This window comes from Moschus berezovskii, chromosome 7 (assembly GCF_049115385.1).
Source record: "Moschus berezovskii isolate FMDL1 chromosome 7, NW_MosBer_1.0, whole genome shotgun sequence".
NCBI classification, from domain to species: Eukaryota; Metazoa; Chordata; class Mammalia; order Artiodactyla; family Moschidae; genus Moschus; species Moschus berezovskii.
The window spans coordinates 80,019,914-80,041,892 of NC_142466.1; the positions used below are offsets into that span (position 1 = coordinate 80,019,914).

The 21,979-nt window shown below is 42.3% G+C and overlaps 1 protein-coding gene across 1 annotated transcript in view; it reads left to right on the forward strand.

Moving 5' to 3' along the window:
- Window positions 1-21,979, forward strand: part of DOCK5 (dedicator of cytokinesis 5) — a 270,685-nt gene that overhangs the window by 202,829 nt on the left and 45,877 nt on the right. Inside the window, exons 28-37 of the mRNA XM_088838043.1 lie at window positions 853-951; window positions 5,592-5,686; window positions 7,791-7,869; window positions 8,746-8,846; window positions 10,841-10,899; window positions 11,214-11,368; window positions 12,348-12,433; window positions 15,507-15,666; window positions 17,270-17,310; window positions 18,202-18,292. Of these exons, the coding sequence (XP_088694169.1) occupies window positions 853-951; window positions 5,592-5,686; window positions 7,791-7,869; window positions 8,746-8,846; window positions 10,841-10,899; window positions 11,214-11,368; window positions 12,348-12,433; window positions 15,507-15,666; window positions 17,270-17,310; window positions 18,202-18,292 (966 nt within the window). The remainder of the gene's footprint in view (window positions 1-852; window positions 952-5,591; window positions 5,687-7,790; window positions 7,870-8,745; window positions 8,847-10,840; window positions 10,900-11,213; window positions 11,369-12,347; window positions 12,434-15,506; window positions 15,667-17,269; window positions 17,311-18,201; window positions 18,293-21,979) is intronic.

The following is a 21,979-nucleotide window of genomic DNA, read 5'->3' on the forward strand; positions in this document are numbered from 1 at the left end:
GGCCTCAAAAATGGAAATGATGGTAATCACCTAATTATCCAGACCAGGGATGGCACTAGTGCTAAAGAATCCAGGTGTCAATGTAAGAGATGCAGTTTCCATCCCTGAGTCTGGAAGATCCCCTGGAGTAGGAAACAGCAGCCCACTCCAGTATTCTTGCCTGGAAAGTTCTATGGACAGAGGAGCCTAGAGGGCTATCGTCCATGGGCCCGCAAAGAATCGGACACAGCTGAGGGACTGAATACACATCTAGTTATCCAATCCCTTTCTTCAAACCAGGTCCATAGTTACATAGCTTAACATGCTGTGGTAATCACTGACCGAAGGGCTCCAGAGCTGGAGGCATGGCACTGAAGTGTCCAGCAGGGTGCTCTCCTTTCCTCTCCTCTCCTCTGCCTTTCTACTCAGTTGTACTACTTCTTGTCCTCCTCTTTGCTGTCCTCCAAGCTCAGATTTGTTTAAATGATCTAAGTATTTCTGGCATTTCTCTCTGAATGTCTCTACTACCCATCTTTCTCAACAAGCAACTCCATATCTACAAGTTGTTTCAGCTTCACTAGTCATCTAACTGAGATCTCAGAGTCAGTATCCCCTGACCTACAGGATTTCAGAGGTCAGAACTGACAACAGGATGAATGAAGCCCTCCACTCGAACCTGGAAGGAGCTTGTTTTTACCAAGAAACTACAAAGCACATGCCTTTAGATCTTTACAATTCAGTATGTTTCCAGCATGCTGGGATCTCTGCATACTTAATTGGGTAGAGAGAACCAAAGACCATGCACCCACATCTTGCTTTATCAGTTGGTGGTCTCAGGAGCTGGGATTTATTGTGTTTCCTGTCTCCTTCCAGGGGAGTTTTGTTGCTTGCATGATCGCCATCCTGCAGCAGATGGATGACAGCCACTACAGCCACTACATCAGCACTTTCAAAACCAGACAAGACATTGTTGTAAGTTGTCTTCATTGCGTCCTGCTCACTTTAAGACTTTTCATATTTTGACAGAACTGAACATCAGTTCTGCGTGGGTTCTCTTCCCACACATCTCTAATGCTGTGTGGCTTTGCACAGTGATTATAAGAGGGAGAGTGTTTCTCTGCCATAAGCTTTAAAGAAGAGTGCCGTATATATGGGCTTCCCAAGTGGCTCCGTGGTAAAGAATCTGCATGCCAGTGCAGGAGATGCAAGAGACGTGTTTCATCCCTGGGTCAGGAAGGTCCCCTGGAGAAGGAAATGGCAACCTGCTCCAGTATTCCTGCATGGGAAGTCCCAAGGACAGAGGAGCCTGATGGGCTGCAGTTCATGGGGTCACAAAAGAGTTGAACACAACTGAGCGACTAAACAAGAGTTCATATACCAATAGGTCCTCATGGAGACACGGAGGTTTCTTTGATTTAGAGAGACCCTGTACTTAGAAACATTTGGCTGACCTTTTTTGCTCTCAGAAGAGGACAGTGTCTCATTTCCAGGGACAGTAGTCACCCTTGCAAGGATTTTAGGAGACAGAGATGTGCATGGTCTTCTGAGATGTGGTGGATGTCATCCTTTTTGGTAGTCCCTGGGAAGGGAAACAAAAAGAGGTAGCACCTGCCCCACGTAACATTTGTAAGTTATCTTCAGTTGAAAATATTCCATTCTCTTTTGTTTTAAACAAAATTGTTCTCTTAATAGTTTACTATTAAGTATACAGCCAAAGGTAACTTAGGAAGCTAAGTTAGGTCTCTGGCGGCTTCCCCATGATTCTTCCTTCAGGGAACTGTTAATGGCTCTTAAACATCCCTGAAAGTGGAAATTCCCTGATGGTCCAGTGGTTAGGACTCTGCGCTTTCATTGCTATAGTCTGAGTTCAGTCCCTGGTCAGGGAACTAAGATCCTGCATAAAACAAAACAAAACATCCCTGAAGTTATCATCTTGTCTTGTGAAGCAATGGGCTGGATATGGAGCTGGATTAACAGTTGAGGTCTCAGTAGGCTAGACTTCCTTTGGGTAACTTCCATCATTCGTGCATTATCTTGTCTTGTCTTCTTTATGCTCTCAGTTGTCCACTTTCTGCCTTTTTATATGGATAGTATGTGGCCAGTACTCCCAAGGATACCCAGCTCTTTCCCTGCCAGTCACTCTTTCTGTGAGGTCTACATGATGGAAAAACATAAGAAAGAATTAGAAAGTTGCTGTTGTTGTTCCGTCTCCAAGTCATGTCTGATTCTGCTACCGAATGGACTGCAACATGCCAGGCTTCCCTCTCCTCCACTATCTCCTGGAGTTTGCTCAAGTTCGTGTCTATTGAGTCAGTACTGTTTTTTATTATTAGTTGTAACTGATCCAGTGGTGAACTCTCAGAATACTGTCTTGGACCACAGTAAGGTATTGTGGCTTAGTCTGGAGACTTATGTGGACTTCCACTTCGACCATGCTCTCGCAGGCAGGCTGGTACAGGAGTCCGTAGCCATCCATAGCTGTGCTTCCGAGATCCGGATGAGAGAATCACAGAGGCGAGGAGAGGCGTTGAGAGGTGGAAGCTGAGGGTGGCGGTGTTTCTCCTCCGCAGGCAGGTGGTGCAGTGTGTTTAAGAACACAGGCTTTGGAATACCAGGATCTGGGTTTGAATTCTGAATTCTATTCTGCTTCCCTCTGCAAAATTTTGGACAAGCTGTTTAACCTTACTGAACCTCAGCTTCCTCATATATAAGATGGTACCTCCCTGGGGAGGGGAGGGGGTTAATGTGAGTACTTTTTTAAAAAACAGCTTTATTGAGATATAATTCACATTCCATACAATTCAGCTACTTAAAGCATGCAGTTCATTGCTGCTTAGTATATTCACAGCATTGTGCAGCTGTCACAACTCTGTAATTCCAGAATATTTTCATCACTCCAAAAAAGTAATGCTTAATGTAAATACTGATGAATGGACATATGGAAAATGCCTTGCTTTGTACCTGACAAGTGTTAATACTTATGAGAACCAACAACTTATAATAATAATTATGATGTTATACTATATATATATAATATTTTATTATTATGTAAGATAAAATTAATATAAAAATAATGACTTCTTGGGACTTCCTTGGAGGTTCAGTGGTTAGGACTCTGCATTCCCATGCAAGGGACACAGGTTCGATCCCTGATCAGGAAACTAAGTAAGATCCTATATGCTGCACTTTGCAGCCATAGCAGGGGGGAAAAAAATGACATTTTTTTCAGATTTCCTTTGAAAGCAGGTAGAATAAAGAACTTTATAGTAAGTTCAAACTCCTAGCAATTTGGCTCCATTAAGTAAGCAAAAAAAAAAAAACCACCAACCCTAAACTCAGGTTTAACCTCTGTTTTCTAGGTCAAAGTGAACTTTTCTCCCAGCATCATCTAATTTAAAAAGGATTATTGCCCCCAAAGGAACAGTGGTCATTAGTGGGAGAACTGCCAGGTACAGCTAGGCCTTTCAACTTTCAGTGGACCCTCCTTCCTCTCTGTCCTGCTGCTTCTGAAGAAATGACTTGAAGAACTCTGGGAAGCAGTAGAGAAAGGGAGGCCTGGGGAGATCTGTGCGCAGCCCTTCTTATGCCATCACTGTTCACAATTCCCTGAGAGCATCTGGGGCTGAACGTAGAGTCGGTGTCAGAAGCAGATAACCAGCATTTTACATCCTCAGTTCACAAACCATGAGCTCCTGTTGACTTGAGGGGAAAAAAGTTAATGGAATAGTTAATAAGTAATGGGTGCACTTAAAATGTATGATGAAAAATTGAAAAACTTATGCACTAAGGCTAGGATGTGAGAATGGAAGATAGAAATGATTTAGTCTGCACTAAACCAGAAGAAAGATTGCAAAGCACAGACTTCAGGGCTGTCATTGTTTCTGATCCTTTGCTGTTTGGCCTCCGAAGTGCACTGGGTAGCCATGAGGACTAGGGTCTCTGAGGAATATTGTTAGAACCCAGGCCCCCTGCCTCCGCTGCCCCGTGTTCTTTCTGAACTTGCTGAAACTGCACAGTTTAGTGCCAGAGAAATTGGACTGGGTTTTCATCTCAGGAATCTTGAGTGGAAAATGTCTAAATTTAACTAACAAATAAATTTAAAAGCTTTCCAAACTTTTAAGTGCTGATTTTTAGCCTGATTTTTCTTTTTCTAAGTTACTTTTTTCCTCTTAGCCGCCTTGTGAGTGTAATAGCTATTTTCTCGATCCTGGGCTTTTGTTAATTAGTTGTTACAGTCATCGTGGTCCACTGCTGACATCTCTTTGTAAGGAGCATTTAGGACCCTTCTCCCCAAGCCACCCATGGAAGCATTCCTGGAATAGGAAGAATTCTGACTCTGCATCTTATTTATAGCATTTTGTTTCCGTTCTAACAGTAATAAGGGAGAACTGAATGCAGAGTTGTTAGAAGTATCAGTTTTCTCAGACTCAGTTACAGAGAAGAAACTGGTAGTTTCCAGAGTGAAGGAGGGCAGAGAGGTGGACAGAAGAGGTGAAGGGGATTGAGAGACCCCAACTGACAGTTTATAAAGTAAATAAATACCAAGGATGTGGTGTGCACAGAGGGCATTCAGTCAGTAATACTCTGAAAACTCTGTAGGGTGACAGACAGTAACTGGACTAGGTGTGATGATCATGAATAAAACCTTTGAATCACTATGTAGTACCCCGGAAACTAATATAATACTATGTGTTAATTATAATTCAATTTCTAAAAGATTCCAAAAAGTTAAAAAGAAGTGTCAGTTTTCTCACAATTGATGGATGCTTTCGAAGTACAGTAGATCTATTCAGACAACATTTGGCAGTCAAGCACTAACGATATTATGGCTGTAAACTTGGGATCCAGAACCCAAAGGTCTGGATCCCAGCTCTCTGCTTCTTGGTTTCTATGGCCTTAAGCCAGTCATTTAATTTTTCAATAGTCTATTTTATAATTTGTAAAAATTGTGCAGTTTTTTCATCCTTGTCTCCCTCATCAGACTCTGTGAAATTGTTAGTCACTCAATTATGTCTGACTCTCTGTGACTCCATGGACTATAGCCTGCCAGGCTTCTCTTCCATGGGATTCTCCAAGCAAGAATACTGGAGTGGGTTGCCATTTCCTTCTCTAGGGGATCTTCCTGACCCAGGGATCAAACCCAGGTCTCCTGCATTGCAGGCACATTCTTTAGCATCTGAGCCACCAGGAAAGCCAGATTATATGATATAAACATCAAATCATAGGACAGCTCTAAGAATGCTGTATTATATATACACTGCTATATTCAAAATGGATAACCAATAAAGACCTTCTGTATAGCACAAGGAGCAGTGTTTAATATTTTGTAGTAACCTAAATGAGAAAAGGATTTGAAAAAGAATATGTGCATATATATGTGTAACTGAATCACTTTTCTGTAACCTGAAACTACCACAACATTGTGAATCGACTGTGCTCCAATATAAAATAATTTTAAAAAAAAACACTGTGTTATCCCCATGAAACTTAAAAGGTAGACTGTTATCAGACTGTGGCCATCATGTTCCTTCCTTTGCCTCAGTGTAATGCAGGCCAGGCATATGATGTGTAACCCAGTTTTCCCCCAACCATTCCTCATCTGTTTTCTGCAGGACTTCCTCATGGAAACTTTTATCATGTTTAAGGATCTAATTGGAAAGAACGTCTACGCTAAAGACTGGATGGTCATGAATATGACGCAGAGCAGGTGAGACCGCCCATCATGGGCCCGGCGGCATTTGAAAACTTGGGTCTAATAACTAGATTTCTAAGCCTTTTGCTCTCTTTGCCTCAGGTCCATCATCTGTAAAGTAAAGGTCCTCCTGCTTCTATGGTCTTGGTGTGTGCCCTCCTGTTCTTGATTTTATCCAGGCTATCTCAGTCGCTGTGACTCGGGCTCTCAACTCTCGTCTTTCTGCTGTTAGCTCGTCCCTCTCTCATGTTGATCATCAGCTCTGCAAGACATCTTTCAGTGCTGCCCTGTGGCCTTTATTATCCTAATATTCAAGGCTTCTGCATCCTGACCCACCCTGCTTTCCTAGCCATATCTTCCACTGTTTCCCTCCATATACAATGTGCGTGCAGGCTGTCACTTCAGTTGTGTCCGCCTCTTTGCGATTCCATAGACTATAGCCCACCAGGCTCTTCTGTCCATGGAATTCTCCAGGCAAGAATCCTGGAGTGGGTTGCTATGACCTCCTCCAGGGAATCTTCCCGACCCAGAAATCCGAACCCACATCTCTTGTATCTCCTGCATTGGCTGCTGCTGCTAAGTCACTTCAGTCGTGTCCAACTCTGTGTGACCCCATAGACGGAAGCCCACCAGGCTCCCCCGTCCCTGGGATTCTCCAGGCAAGAACACTGGAGTGTGTTGCCATTCCTTCTCCAATGTGTGAAAGTGGAAAGTGAAAGTGAAGTCGCTCAGTCGTGTCCGACCCTTAGCGACCCCACGGACTGCAGCCTACCAGGCTCCTCCATCCATGGGATTTTCTAGGCAAGAGTACTGGAGTGGCAGGTTCTTTACCACTGGCGCCACCTGGGAAGCTCACATACAGTGTGCCCTGCAGCCACACTGACCTCTTCCTGCCCCTGAACATGCTCTGTGCCTTCCCTCGCATTGGCTGCTTCCACCTGCAGTGCCTGCCCCATCGTCTCTGGCCATCAATCTGCCTCCCGTTCCTTTAGGTCCTTCTCAAATGCCATCTCCAAAGGAAGCCATTGTGAACTAGATGTCCTCTTCTTTCCTTTTAATTCCCTATACCTATTTGATACCCCCTCCTAGAATTTTCCATATTGTTGCGTCAAGGTTCGATTTACAGGTTGCAAGTGAACTCCACCAAGCGGTAACCTTCTTAAGACCAGGAAGTGACTCTTTCAAGGCAAAACCTTTGCAGTTGTTGGTCTTCAACAAAGACTTGTTGGATTCAAGTCAAATGAACTGAATACAGATACTTTGGGGCTTCCCAGGTGGCTCAATGGTAAAGAATCTTCCTGACAGTGTAGGAGATGTAGAAGACTCGGTATTGATCCCTGGGTCAGGAAGATCCCCTGGAGTAGGAGATGGCAACCCACTCCAGTACTCTTGCTGGAAAATTCCATATCTAGAGGAGCCTGGTATGGTATATAGTCCATGGGGTCGAAAAGAGTCAGACACAACTGAGCACTCATGCACAGATACTCAGATTCAGGATTTTTCAAGAGCTAAATAAATTATGATGATAAGCATTAAGTCTCCATGGTACTGATAGCTGGTTAGAAAACACTTCCCAACTATGTACAGATTAGAGAAACAATTGAATCTGAAGTCCTAGACTTTAAAACACAAGCATCACGATGGAGTAGAAAGAGCTCTGGTCTGAGGCTCAGGAGCTGATTCTCTCAGCTGGCTCAATTGTGATGCAGCCTTGAGTGATGCTAGGAGACAGTTCGAGAAACTGGCCTTCACTGTAGACTGTGCTGTTTTTGGTCTCTAAGGATCTTGTTAGATCTAAAGGTCTTAGGTTAACAAATCCAGGCTCGATTTGTTTTGTTTTTTTTTTTAACATAGAAAATGTTAAGTCATGTCTGACTCTGTTACTCCATGGACTGTAGCCTGTCAGGGTCCTCTGTCCATGGGAATTCCCAGGCAGGGATACTGGGTAGGTAGCCATTTCTTTCTCCAGGGGATCTTCCCAACCCAGGGGTTGAATCCAAGTCTTCTGCATTGGCAGGTGGATTCTTTACCACTGAGCCACCTGGGAAGCCCCAGAAAATGTCTCAAAGAGCGTGAAGTTTGCCTTATTTATTCAGTGTGTTTTTCTTCCCCCTGCCAGGGTTTTCCTCCGTGCCATAAATCAGTTTGCTGAGGTTCTCACAAAATTCTTCATGGATCAGGCAAGCTTTGAACTTCAGGTAAGCATGCAGTTCACCTAGGAGTTCCTTCACTTCTCAGTTGAAGCAAGAGGATAGTTTCATTTTGGAAGACAGATTGACTCAGCTCTTATCAGAACACTTATATTCCTCTGCCTGCAAATGGTTTAGTGTCCAGAAGGCAGTGTGTACACACACCTGTTTGAAAGTCCAAAGTGATAGCAGAACAAGTGACCGCTAGCTCCATCTTCATTCATTCATCCAAGAAATTTTAGAGAGTCATACATACAGGGCATTATTCTAAGTCCTGGTGAAGGCAGACAAGCTTCCGCTACAGGGTACATTTGGTTGATGATGTGCTTCTGCTGTGTCATGGCCTGTGTTTGTATCTGTGGAACTTTGAAAGTGAAGACATAAGCGGAGGATATTGCATATATGTATACATGTGTATGTGTGCATATGTATATATGTGTTTATATGTGTATGAAAATTTAGGTTATTTGCATTTTCAGTTACGTTAAATAGCACTTACTTAAATATTTTTTAAATACCCATTTTTATTTTTCCAGGATAAAGTCCTAAAATATTTACTAGTTCAAAAGTTTGGCAAAGCACTAGGACTTTTGATAAGTGTTGCCAAACTACCTACTATAAATAGGTACACTTCTTGGCAGCAATTTTTCTTTTTCCCAAGAGTAAAGACAAATATAATAGTTTAATTTTTTTTTTTAATCTTAGTAAAGTGTTAAAATTTTCAGGGCTGAATCATTGAAACACAAGAGAGAAAAATGTTCTGTGGCTATTACTTTATTTATTAATATCCGGAGAGTGAATTTCTACTGTGTGTCACTGTTTTAGTGTGACCCTTATTAATGTGATTTTCCATTTCTTTTCACCCACACAATTAATTTTGAGCAGCTCTGGAACAATTACTTCCATTTGGCAGTGGCATTTCTCACCCATGAGTCCCTTCAGCTTGAAACCTTCTCACAAGCCAAGCGCAACAAAATTGTAAAAAAGTAAGTGTCCTCTTAAACTTGCTTATATTTGGGAAGGGAGTTCTTCCATTTCTATTCAGAGCAGGATTTTTAATATCACAGAAATTACTGTTCACTGGCTACTCATATTGTTAGTGACCTTGGTCTTAAAATAATCATTTAATAAACCTCAGATTGCCCCAGATTCACATCTCTTCTCAGGGCCCCATTCATTTTCAAATCAACCATCGAATTCTTTTATAAAATCCCTACATGGAGAGGCCCTGAGGCCAGAAAGTCCTCCCATCGCCCAGAACAGCTGCCACCTGCTGACAGCATATCCAAATTGCAAGCTTAGTGCTGCTCTTACTCTGATTCACAGAGCAGACTCCTTTGGCACCACTGGTCTATCTCCCAGTTTTAGTTACTTCAGCAGAGAAGCCAAGACTAACATACCACTTAAAAATGCCCTCCAGATTCCTGGTTTAGTATTCAAAATGGACTTGTGTGCAAGTGTGATGAGAGATTTAGAGAGGATTTTCATTGCTTTCATCTCAAGTCTTTTTCAGAAGTTCATTGCAAGCCTAGGAACTTAAAGGCTGTGTAATTTAAAAGGGCTTAAGAAATTTATCATTTAAAGGCTATGACGTTTTGGTTCTGTTTCCCTGCTAGAATGTCTGGGATTCTAGGAAAATTATTTTAGCATCCCTCTAACTCTTCCCTTAAATACTAAGATTGGTGTCTAAGAGGTTGAGATTTAGTGATTGCACTTTAAAAGATAAAAACTATTTTGTAGATTTCCTGTTGGGGTGGTTATCAAGAGATATTTGATTTTTAAGATGGACACTTTAGTCTTATTCTTTAAAATATCTTAAATGACATAATTTCATTCAGGGATAGATTTGATTTTGGTGAAATGAGTTGACACCAAATCTGATAAATAAAGTGGCTACTGCTGCTGCTAAGTCGCTTCAGTCGTGTCCAACTCTGTGCGACCCCATGGATGGCAGCCCACCAGGCTCCGCTGTCCCTAGGATTCTCCAGGCAAGAACACTGGAGTGGGTTGCCATTTCCTTCTCCAATGCGTGAAAGTGAAGTCACTCAGTCATGTTGGCTAGTTAGGATAAATGATTCTCGTTTAGGTCATTTCAGGAAAGTGTGACTATATGTACAATCCACATAAAAATGTATATGCATACTGGTAAAGATAAGCCTTAGGAAATTAAAACATTTATATTAAGGTTATAGGAATGTGAATGAGTTTTTTTTTCAGGACTTCTTATTTTTAGTAAAAGCATCAACAATAGTATTAGAAAGCAATAAGAATAGTTATTTATTGTCCAGTATGTGCCAGACTGGACTACACATGCTTATATAATATTAATAGTAAAATTAGTTACTTTTGTTAAAATGGAATAGTAAGAGAAATTTTTCAATATGATTTTTATTCTGACTTTTGAAGGCATTTCCAAAGCAGGAATTTTGAAAAAAAATGTTGGGTGCAATAGTAACGTGAGCAGAGAATGTAGGTCTGTGCTGTCAGGGTAGGTCATACATCCGTACTTGAATTCCCTGGGAGCAGTCTCCATATCTGCTTTTGACCCACCCTATTTCCATTTTCTAAGCCCCCAACCTCTGATATGACATGTTATGTGGAGCAGCCCCCAGCTTTTGTATTCTTTAAAAGATTTCCAGGTGACTCTTACTCATCTCCACCCAAGAACCACTGTCTAGATCAATGTTCCCCTACACTTTTGTCCTCCCTTGTAAACTTCTGGAAGAAACTTTTTATTTTATCTTTTTAACTTTTTTTCTCCTTTGTCATGCCGTGCTACATGTGGGATCTTAGTTTCCTGACCAGGGATTGAACCCATGCCCCCTGCACTGCATCTCTTCGTGTGACTTTTGCCTCAGTATCTACCGTGATTGTGACCTAGAGAACACAGGCTTTCTTTACTCCCCATATCATTCTATCAGTATTACATGTTCTCGCTTCCACCGCACATTTTTCTCCTGGTTTATGATCTTCTTCCTAGATATGGGGACATGAGAAAGGAGATCGGCTTTAGGATCCGGGACATGTGGTATAACCTGGGTAAGTACAACCTGAACACCACTCCTTGTGCTCCATGCATCCCACAATGAAGCCTTTTTCATTTTAATTCCTTTTAATTCAATTAAAATTTCATTTTAATTGCAATTGATTTGTCTGTGTGTCTGGAAGTGCAGGTTGACATATGGGTCTCTTATGACAATCACGTGTTATCAGAATACAATATTTAGTCACTCACTTCTGAATTGAATTGCTTTACCCACAACTTTTTCTTTTCTTATGGGCCCTGTGGAGGAAGATTGTAGCACTTTACTTCTGGTGAAATTGTTTAATATCCTCACTTCCTTTCATTTCAGGTCCCCATAAAATCAAATTCATCCCATCCATGGTGGGTCCTATTCTGGAAGTCACATTAACCCCCGAAGTAGAGCTTCGGAAAGCCACCATCCCCATTTTCTTTGATATGATGCAGTGTGAGTTCAATTTCAGTGGAAACGGCAATTTCCATATGGTAAGGAGTGGTGGATCACCTTACTAGTGCATGTAAAATCCAGTTCTTTTTTTTTTTCCTAATAGAGAATCAGTAGCCTGAACAGTACAAATGAAAGTTATCTAAAGTCTTCTGTTTTTGCATTTTTATTTTGTAAAGCATTTAGACTTAGAATTAAGATACCCCATCTTTGGTCCTTGAAGCAGTCTTTTTGGTACATGTGTTTGCTAAAGCAGCACTCTTATCTCTGAATCATTAAAATTTGACTTTATGCATTTTAATCCTATCTCTTGCAACTGTTACAGTGGATTAAGCTTTAGTTTTTGAACTCTTTAGAGACCTTAGTTTGCCTGATAAATTTTTCCTGTACTTCAGTTTTCTAATCTATCAATACATAGTATATAAGTATCAGAAGGAAGATTTTGCAGCTGTGAAGCTCCGCAAAAGCAGTCCCATCCAAGACTTCAACAGGAACCAAAAATAAAATGGAAAGTGAAAACCATTAAGCTATTTTTATATGCATAGTTGTGATAGGAAAATAATACGTAGGCTAGTTTTCTTTCTGCAATTATAAAGCAAATGACAAAGTTAGGCCAGGTTGCTTTAGAAAATTTTGACATGGCCTTGGTGCATTATTGGGCTTCTCGGGTGGTGCTAGTGGTAAAGAACCCACCTGCCAATGGTTCAGTCCCTGGATTCGATCCCCTGGAGGAGGACATGGCCACCCACTCCAGTCCATAGAATTTTTGTCTGGAGAATCCCGTGGACAGAGGAGCCTGGTGGGCTACAGTCCATGGGGTCACAGAGAGTCGGACACAACTGAAGCTAGCCAGCTAGCATTAATGAGTGATGTGAACTGTGATCTTCCTCTGTGTGTATACTGAGGAGAGTTCACAGTTCAGTAGAGGGGTGGATCCTAGTCTGGAAATGTTGGCCGTATATCTTTCCTGTCCTCTTCTGCGGTTGTGACGTTGTTCTGTGAAATTCTGACTGCTTTCAGTTTGAGAATGAGTTGATCACAAAGCTGGACCAGGAAGTAGAAGGGGGCAAAGGAGATGAACAATACAAGGTCCTTCTGGAAAAACTGTGAGTATTTCAGAAACAGAATCTCTAGCTGACAGCATCATTTAGTGATGGACAAAAACAGACTTCTGCTGCACTTACAGACCAGTTGAGTAGTCTCAGCATCGCTGGGGTCACCACCCCACTGGTTTTCTGTGAGGTTCATGGAGTTGACACCATCCACTCCTGCTATTCATTTTTCTGCTGTGAGTCAGATGTTCATGTTTTCCTGGCTAGCCTGGCCCTCAAGAACAGGGCAGATGGAGGAGAGGGGGAAATCGACTGAGTAGTGATATTTTTCCTAGTGTTTGAATTGCTGAAGTTTAACAAAAGTGCTACCTCCTCTAATTATGGCTTCAAAACAGTCATTTAAAAGAGAAGGGAAAAACTTTTCAAGGTCCTCTTAAAAATACCTTGTGCCCTGGAAAGGATGTCTGGGAACACTAGGTACATTGTCAGTCCTTTTCATTTCCCTCCTTCCATCCCTAACTCAACTCGTCCATTCCCTCCCTCTCTGGCACCCTCTGGCCCTTTTACTCTGGCACCCTTTGCATGTATGGAATAACAATATAAAACAGCGTTTTATAAAACAATATAAAAACAGCGTTTCAGAACACTCAGATAAGATTTCCCTGGTGCTCCAGTGGTTAAGAATCTACTTACTCATGCAGGGGACACAGCTTGGATCCCTAGTCTGGGAAGATTCCACACACCAAGGGGCAACTAAGCCTGTGTGCCACAACTACTTAGCCCATGTGCCTTGAGCCTATCCTCCTCAACAAGAGAAGCCACCAAAATGAGAAGCTCTCACACCGCAACTAGAGAGTAACTGACCCCTGCTTGCTGCAACTAGAGAAAGCCCCGAACAACTATGAAGATCCAGCACAGCCATAAATTAATTAACTGATTGATTAAAGAAGTTTAGGAAACACTTAGATATTAGAGTTAAAGATTGTGCTTCAAATCCCATTTTTTCCACATACTAGGATTTTGACTTTGTATTTATGTGATGCTTTTTTTTTTTTTTTTGGTCATCTACAATAATAGGATCTGTATTTTGGTGAGGATTAAATGAGATGATGTGTTCACATTGTATCTGTCACAGAGCTCATGCTGGATAAATGTGGGCTGTTCTGGTGTTTGTTACTGTTATTGCCTGCAGATTTCCCTAGCATCCTAGGCTCTAACTACCCTAACTGTTCATTTCTTGTGTTCTCTGACCTTTTATGATAATGGAAGACTCGGTCAACTGTTGATGGACGATGTGCCTAGATCATTCCGGGATTTACCTGCTTTGGGGAAGTGGTAGGCAGTAGACTGAGTTGAGGACAGTGACACTCTATTTTTCTTTTTGCAAAAAATTTTTAAGGAATCAGCATAGAGGATGCTCAGAAATGGAACTGATGACTCGTCTATATTTTGAAGTTCTAGAAGTCTTGACTTATTTTGTTTGTAATGGGTGATAAGATCATGGCATCTGGTCCCATCACTTCATGGGAATAGATGGGGAAACAGTGTCAGACTTTATTTTTTTGGGCTCCAAAATCACTGCAGATGCTGATTGCAGCCAGGAAATTAAAAGACGCTTGCTCCTTGGAAGAAAAGTTATGACCAACCTAGATAGCATATTAAAAATCAGAGACATTGCTTTGCCAACCAAGGTCCGTCTAGTCAAGGCTATGGTTTTTCCAGTGGTCATGTATAGATGTGAGTTGGACTGTGAAGAAAGCTGAGCGCCGAAGAATTGATGCTTTTGAACTGTGGTGTTGGAGAAGACTCTTGAGAGTCCCTTGGACTGCAAGGAGATCTAACCAGTCCATCCTAAAGGAGATCAGTCCTGGGTATTCATTGGAAGGACTGATGCTAAAACTGAAACTCCAATACTTTGGCCACCTCACGTGACGAGTTGACTCACTGGAAAAGACCCTGATGCTGGGAGGGATTGCGGGCGGGAGGAGAAGGGGATGACAGAGAATGAGATGGCTGGATGGCATCACCGACTCGATGGACATGAGTTTGAGTGAACTCCGGGAGTTGGTGATGGACAGGGAGGCCTGGCGTGCTATGATTCATGGGGTCATAAAGAGTCGGACACAACTGAGCGACTGAACTGAACTGACTGAACTGAGTGGGTGATAAGAACATTGGTTGACCTTTTCATCCTATATCCGTTTGGACTGCCTGTTTGAGCTTCAAACCTCTCAATTTATCACTTCTGCAGTTCTGATCACATACAGGAATTAAGTGCCAAAGTTAACCACACATAGAAACACATACCCCCAGTGTTTACAAGTGATAAATCTACACTTTAAAACCTACAGTTGACCTTTCACATACAGATCTTGTTTTTCCTTCATTCTTTTTGAATCATGAATGCAGAAAAACATGACTGCACAAATCTCCAGTGCTCAAGAATAATTTTAGAGTCGGTCTAGTGCTTCGAACACACTTTTTGTCCTCTTCACCAAGTTTTCTTCTGTCTAATCTAAGAAGCTCCTATGGAAACTTTGCTCTATTTGGGTCCAGAGGGAGATAATTTAGACCAAAAGTTTAACTTCTGTTTACTTACTTGCACCTGTGCCTTTTTTCCCTGAAAAATAACACTTTTATGTGAAAAGCCACATGGCTGGATGTACACTAGGTTCCCAGGTTCCTCTATGCTGGGCATTACACCGAGACTCTCCAGAGTTCCCTCAGGATGCCTGAGCATAAAGACAGGGAAAAGATGATCCTTTCAAATGACCAGAGGAATCAGATACTACACGCAAGCCTCTTGGGCAAAAGTTCTCATTTCTGTGGTATAGACAAAAGAAATAGAAATATTTCTATTTAGAAATAGAAGTTCAAAGAAGAGCATCATGGGCTGGGATTCATCAGTGATGGTGGGGCTTGAGCTGCAGACCTAAAGGAAATGCAGAACTTGAGTAACAGCAAAGAGCCATATAAGTGAAGGCTCCAGGATAAGATAACCTGGAGTCACATGAAGGATGTGTGTCTCTTGGTCTAGCTGCCAGGACCTTGGGCAGCACTCACAGGTGGTGCTGGAATGTCGGTGTGGGACAAGGCATTTTGTCTCCACCTCTGCCCCCCCCCCCAGGCTCCTAGAACATTGCCGGAAACATAAATACCTCTCCAGTTCCGGAGAAGTATTCGCGCTCCTGGTCAGCAGCCTCTTAGAGAATCTCCTGGACTACAGAACCATCATCATGCATGACGAGAGCAAGGAAAACCGCATGAGCTGTACTGTTAACGTGCTGGTATGTACCGAATCCCTGGGTCCCCGACAGGGCAGTGCCTAGCGCCCCTGACTGCACAGCTCTAAGTAAATATGGCAGACACGAGGCTCTCCCTTGACAACCTTTCTGAAGTATGTGTCCTGCTGAGTCTAATTGGAATGGCCAAGGGAATTCCCTGGCAGTCCAGTGGTTAGTACTCAGCACCTTCACTGCTGTGGGTTCGGGTTCAGTGCTTGGTTTGGGAACTAAGATCCTGCAAGCTATACCACTTGGTCAAAAAAAGATAATTGGAATGGCTAACTCAGCTTTGAACTCCCAGGTAACAACTGCCTCAGACCCTGAGGATAAATATAGAAACAGGAATGGAAAATGCAACACAAACTTTTGACTCAGCTCTCTTACAGAAGGCCATGCTCAAACTGTTTCTTTGCCTTTTTTTTATGTGATTGCTTTTTTGTTGAAAGTATCAGACACAGATGAAAATGCATTAGAAACAATATACCATGAGTAGAGAATTAATCCATAAATCCTCAAAGTGGTAGAACCCCATGGTCTTGCCTTTCCTAAAGAATTATAACTGAGACCAAAGACCTCAGAAGTTTAGCAGCCATGGTCTCTGCTTAATATAAACAGAATACCTACCATTTCTGACTCCCTAAGAAAACAGAGTATCAAGTGATTTGGGTATTATGACCTGTTGTCTGTTCACCTCGATTTTCCTCACATTGGTCTTAAAAAACTTCTTCAACTTTTCTTTTTATAAACTGGAACTTTTCCTGGGTCTTCCCTGGGGTCCAGTGGTTAGGTCTCTGTGCTTCCAATGCAGGGGGCTCGGGTTCTGTCCCTGGTCGGGGAACTAGAATCCCACATACCGCGTTGTTGTTCAGATGCTCAGTCGTGTCTGACTCTTTGCGACCCCATGGACTGCAGCACACCAGGCTTCACTGATACTCACCATCTTCCGGAGCTTGCTTAAACTCATGTCCATTGATTCAGTGATATCATCCAACCATCTCGTCCTCTGTCGTTCCCTTCTCCTGCCTTCAATCCTTCCCAGCATCAGGGTCTTTTCAAATGAGTCAGCTCTTCACATGAGGTGACCAAAGTATTGGAGCTTCAGCCTCAGGATCAGTCCCTCCAGTGAATATTCAGGATTGACTGGTTTGATCTGCTTGCAGTACAAGGGACTCTCGAGTATTTCCAGGACCCCAGTTCAAAAGCATCAGTTCTTCAGCACTCAGCCTTCCTTATGGTCCAGCTCTCAACATCTGTACATGACTACTTGAAAAACCATAGCTTTGACTATACGGACTTTTGTTGGCAAAGTAATGTCTCTGCTTTTTAATATGCTGTCTAGGTTTGTCATAACTTTTCTTTCAAGGAGCTAGAATCTTTTAATTTCATGGCTAAGTCACCGTCTGCAGTGATATAGCATGGCCAAAAAAAGACACCCAAAACGCTGCCATTTCCTTATTTTGTGGGTGTATTCATTAAAGGGAAAGAACAAAGCCTTTGGAAAAATGACACTGTTGAAAAGTGCAGCTAGTGGTTTGACTGTTTTTATGGCAAGCTCATCAATAACTGATTTACAATTGTATTTTGTGTCTTTTTTTTTTTTTTGTAGAATTTTTACAAAGAAAAGAAGAGAGAGGACATCTACATAAGGTAAGCCAAAGGAAATTTCTGCTCTTGCTGTTTATGTCATGGATTTATTAATTACTTTTCAAGCAATGATAAACCTGAACACCATCCTTGCTGCTTCAAGAGACACCAAATAGTATGTGATGTGTTCCCATCCTCCTGAAAAGGTAAACTCTTTAGATCAATATATGAGAAAGTGCGGGGCGAGGATTGTGTCAGGGAAGGATGGAGGACACTTCAGCCAGCTAACCAGGCAAAGACGTGAAATTCACCCTCTGTCAAAGACTGTTAGCCCTGGGTTCAGGAAGCCCTGAACAAACTTGGATGTAAAGCATGTGCATTTTCTTGGGGAAAGATTCCTTAGTTCTCATGAGCTTCCCAAAGAGGTCTGGGACATGAAAAACAAATTAAAACACTACTACCTTAAATGAAGAATACCAAGTAGAACAGATGGTCTAGGAAAGACAGGAAGCAGCACAAGGAATTAAAGCAAGGGTCCTCAACCCCCTGTGAAGAACTGAACCTTGCAGCAGGTGATGAGCAGCAGGCCAGTGAATGAAGCTCCGTGTGTATTTACAGCGGCACCCCATCGCTCCCATTACCGCCTGAGCTCCGCCTCTGTCAGATCAGCCCAGGCATTTGATTCTCATAGGAGCCTGACCCTTACTGTGAACTGCGCAAGTGAGGGATCTAGATTGCAGACTCTTCATGAGAATCACCTGAAACCACCACCCCTGACTCCCCGTCTATGGAAAAATTGTTTTCCATGAAGCTGGTCCCTATTGCCAAAAAAGTTGGGGACTGCTGCCTTACAGGATTGGGAAGTAACTATTCCTGCCACCCGGCAGTGACATGAGCCGAGTATCCCGTCAACTCCCTGGCGGCAGAATGCCTCCTTTCTCCCCTCCTGACCAGGTACTTGTACAAGCTGCGAGACTTGCACCGGGACTGTGAGAACTATACTGAAGCTGCCTACACGCTCCTCCTACATGCCGAGCTCCTGCAGGTGAGTGGATCAGGGAGGCAGTAAGTCAGCTGTCCAGCCCTGTGGGACCATGTCGTGTACATGTCATGATTTTGATGGGAAAAACTCCTATTCACAGAGGACCCTTTTATCCACGAGTATTTGTATACCTTCTAAATAGGCAGAGCTATTTAGACCAAAGTTGGGAAAATGTCCATTATTATTTATTTACTTATTTACTTATTTTTAAGTTTATTTTATGAAGTACAGTTGATTGATAGTATTGTGTTGATTTCTTGTGTACAGCAAAGAGCTTTCAGTTCAGTAGCTCAGTTGTGTCCGACTCTTTGTGACCCCATGGACTGCAGCATGCTAGGCTTCTCTGTCCATCACTAACTCCCAGAGCTTACTCAAACTCATGTCCATTGAGTCGGTGATGGCATCTAACCATCTCATCCTCTGTCGTTCCCCTTCTCCTCCCACCTTCCATCTTTCCCAGCTTCAGGGTCTTTTTAACTGAGTCAGTTCTTCAATCAGGGGGCCAAAGTATTGGAGTTTCAGCTTCAGCAGCAGTCCTTCCAGTGAATATTCAGAACTGATTTCCTTTAGGATGGACTGCTTGGATCTCCTTGCTGTCCAAGGGACACTTAAGAGTGTTCTCCAGCACCACATTTCAAAAGCATCAGTTCTTTAGTGCTCAGCTTTCTTTATAGTCCAACTCTCACATCCATACATGACCACTGGAAAAACCAAAGCTTTGACTAGATGGACCTTTGTTGGCAAAGTAATATCTCTGCTTTTAAATTGGCTGTCTTGGTTGATCATTACTTTTCTTCCAAGGAGCAAGCATCTTTTAATATCATGGCTGCAGTCCAGAAAAATAATGTCTGTCACTGTTTCCACTGTTTCCTCATCTATTTGCCATGAAGTGATGGGACCAGATGCCATGATCTTAGTATTCTGAATGTTGAGTTTTAAGCCAGCTTTTTCACTCTCCTCTTTCACTTTCATCAAGAGACTCTTTAGTTCTTCTTTACTTTCTGCCATAAATGTGGTATCATCTGCATATCTGAGGTTATTGATATTCCTCCTGGCAATCTTGAATCCAGCTTGTGCTTCATCCAGTCCAGCATTTCTCATGATGTACTCTGCATATAAGTTAAATAAACAGGGTGACAACATACAGCCTTGATATACTCCTTTTCCGATTTGGGACCATGGAACCAGTCTGTTGTTCCATGTCCAGTTCTGTTGCTTCTTGTGATTAAGTTATACATTTATACACACACACACACACATTTACATATATATACACACACATTCTTTTTCATATTCTTTTCCATTATGGTTTATCACAGGATATTAAATATAACTCCCTGCACTCTATCATAAGGCCTTGTTGTTTTTCCATCCTATATAAAATAGTTTCCATCCGCTAATCCCTAACTCCCAATCCATCCCTCCCCTACCTTTCTTCACCCTTAGCAACCACAAGCTTGTTCTCTCTGTGAGTCTTTTCTGTTTCATAGATATGTTCATTTGTGCTGTATTTTAAATTCCACATAGAAACGACATCATATAGTATTTGTCTTTCTCTTCCTGACTTACTTCACATAGCACGATAATCTGTAGGTTCATCCATGTTGCTGCAAATGGTATTATTTCATTCTTTTTTATGACTGAGAAGTGTTCCACTGTATATACAATATCCTGTGGTCTTGATGCATCAGTTGACATTTCTATGTCTTGGCTATTGTTTATGATGTTGCTCTAAACATAGGAGTGGGTATCATTTATTTAAAATTCCTTCGGAAGCAGAGCACACCTTTCAGGCTGCTCATACACTCTAATTTTTAAGAAAATGCGCATTGATCCATATGTTTTTAAAAATATGCAAAACTGCAGAGTAGTGACTTGTAAATAAATACAGAACTGTAGAACTACCTTCCTATTTACCTATCTCACTGAGAAATTGTATTGTGCTGTGGATATAAATTCATCTCTCCATCATCAATCTCAAATGATTATTTCCAGCTCTGACAGCTCCTCCAACTTCAGATTCTGCATCAACTGTTCTGTCAGCATCAATCTCTGAATGACTGATAGACACCTTGAGCTCAGCATGTCAGTAACAAGAGCTGTTTCCTCCGCTGTCTTCTGGGGCTCGTCCCTTCCTCTCCTTTCTCCCCATTTCACTGAAGGGCACCACCATCTAATGAAAGATGCTGGTTATCATCTTTTTCTCACACAGTCCCACGTTCTCCACAAGCAAGAATCAGGGAACTTTTGTCCAAAACGTGCCCTCACTTTATCCACTTTTCTTTCTTTCTAAAAAATTTTTGAATTTTGTTTATTTTTGGCTGTGCTGAGTCTTCGTTGCTGCACAGGCTTTTCTCCACTTGTGGCGAGCAGGGGCCACTCTGGTTGCCATACACCGGCTTCTCGTTGCAGAAGCTTCTCTTGATATGGAGCGTGGGCTCTAGGGTGCACAGGCTTCGGTAGTTACGGCTCCTGGGCTCTAGAGCGCAGGTTCAGTAGTGGGTGGCATATGGGCTTACTTGCTCTGAGGCATGTGAGATCTTCCTAGATCAGGGATTGAACCTGTGTCTCCTGGGTTGGTGGGTGGCCTCTTTACCACTGAGCCAGCAGGGAAGCCATCTTTTCTTTTTAATTGAGAAAATTTATGTGACAGTCCTAAATCTCCAGGAATTATTTATCTACTAGTTGCAAGTTCATACCCTTAAACAATCTTTCTCCTATTCCCCACCTGCCAGCCCCTGGTAACCATCATTCTACTCTCTGTTTTGACAAGTCTAGATTTTTCTGATGCCATATATACTTGAGATCATACAGTGTTTGTCTTGCTCTGATTTATTTCACTTTGTATAATGCCCTTAAGGTCCATCCATGTTGTTGCAGATGGCGGGATTTCCTTCTTTCTCATGGTGAAGTAATATTCCATTGTGTGTATAAACCACATTTGTATTCATTCATCCATTGATGGACACTTAAGTTGTACTGTGGCTCTTGTGAGTAATGCTGCTCTGAGCATGGGGGTGCAGAGGTCTCTTCCACACTCCCCACCCTATCCATTTTTCTTTATCTCCATTGCTGCTATCCTGATCCAGATTTCCATTTTTAGCGTCCTTCTACATCTCGCTGCCTTCAGTTTTGTCCCTAGCAATTAGTTTTCTTACACAGTTTCAATTTTGTTTTATACCTAAAGAATACATGTACATTGTTCTAAGGTTTGGAATTAAAAACTGATGCCTTCTGCTTGACAACTTGCCCCAGGTCAGCCATTCACAGTTCATATTCATGATTGGGGCACCAGAAAACTTACTGGATTAGAGGGGAAAGCTTGTTGACTGTGGGGTGATCAGGCACTCCAGTGTCTGTACTGCATTGTTGTTGTGGGGACTTCTCTTGTGGACTATGGATTCTAGAGCACACAGGCTCAGTTGCAGTGTGCAGACTTGGTTGTTCTGTGGTACGTGGGATCTTAGTTCCCCAACCAGGGACTGAACTGGCGTCCCTTGCATCAGAAGGCAGATTCTTAACCACTGGACCACCAGGGAAGTCCCAGTGACTGTAGATCTTTTCATTTTTGCTGCTCAGAAAGTTAAACTCTCCTATCCTGTTATAAGGTGGCATATGTGGATGCCACTTCTTCCCCCATATAGCTACTCAGTAAGGATATTGCTTATGAAGTACCGTTCATTTTCATCA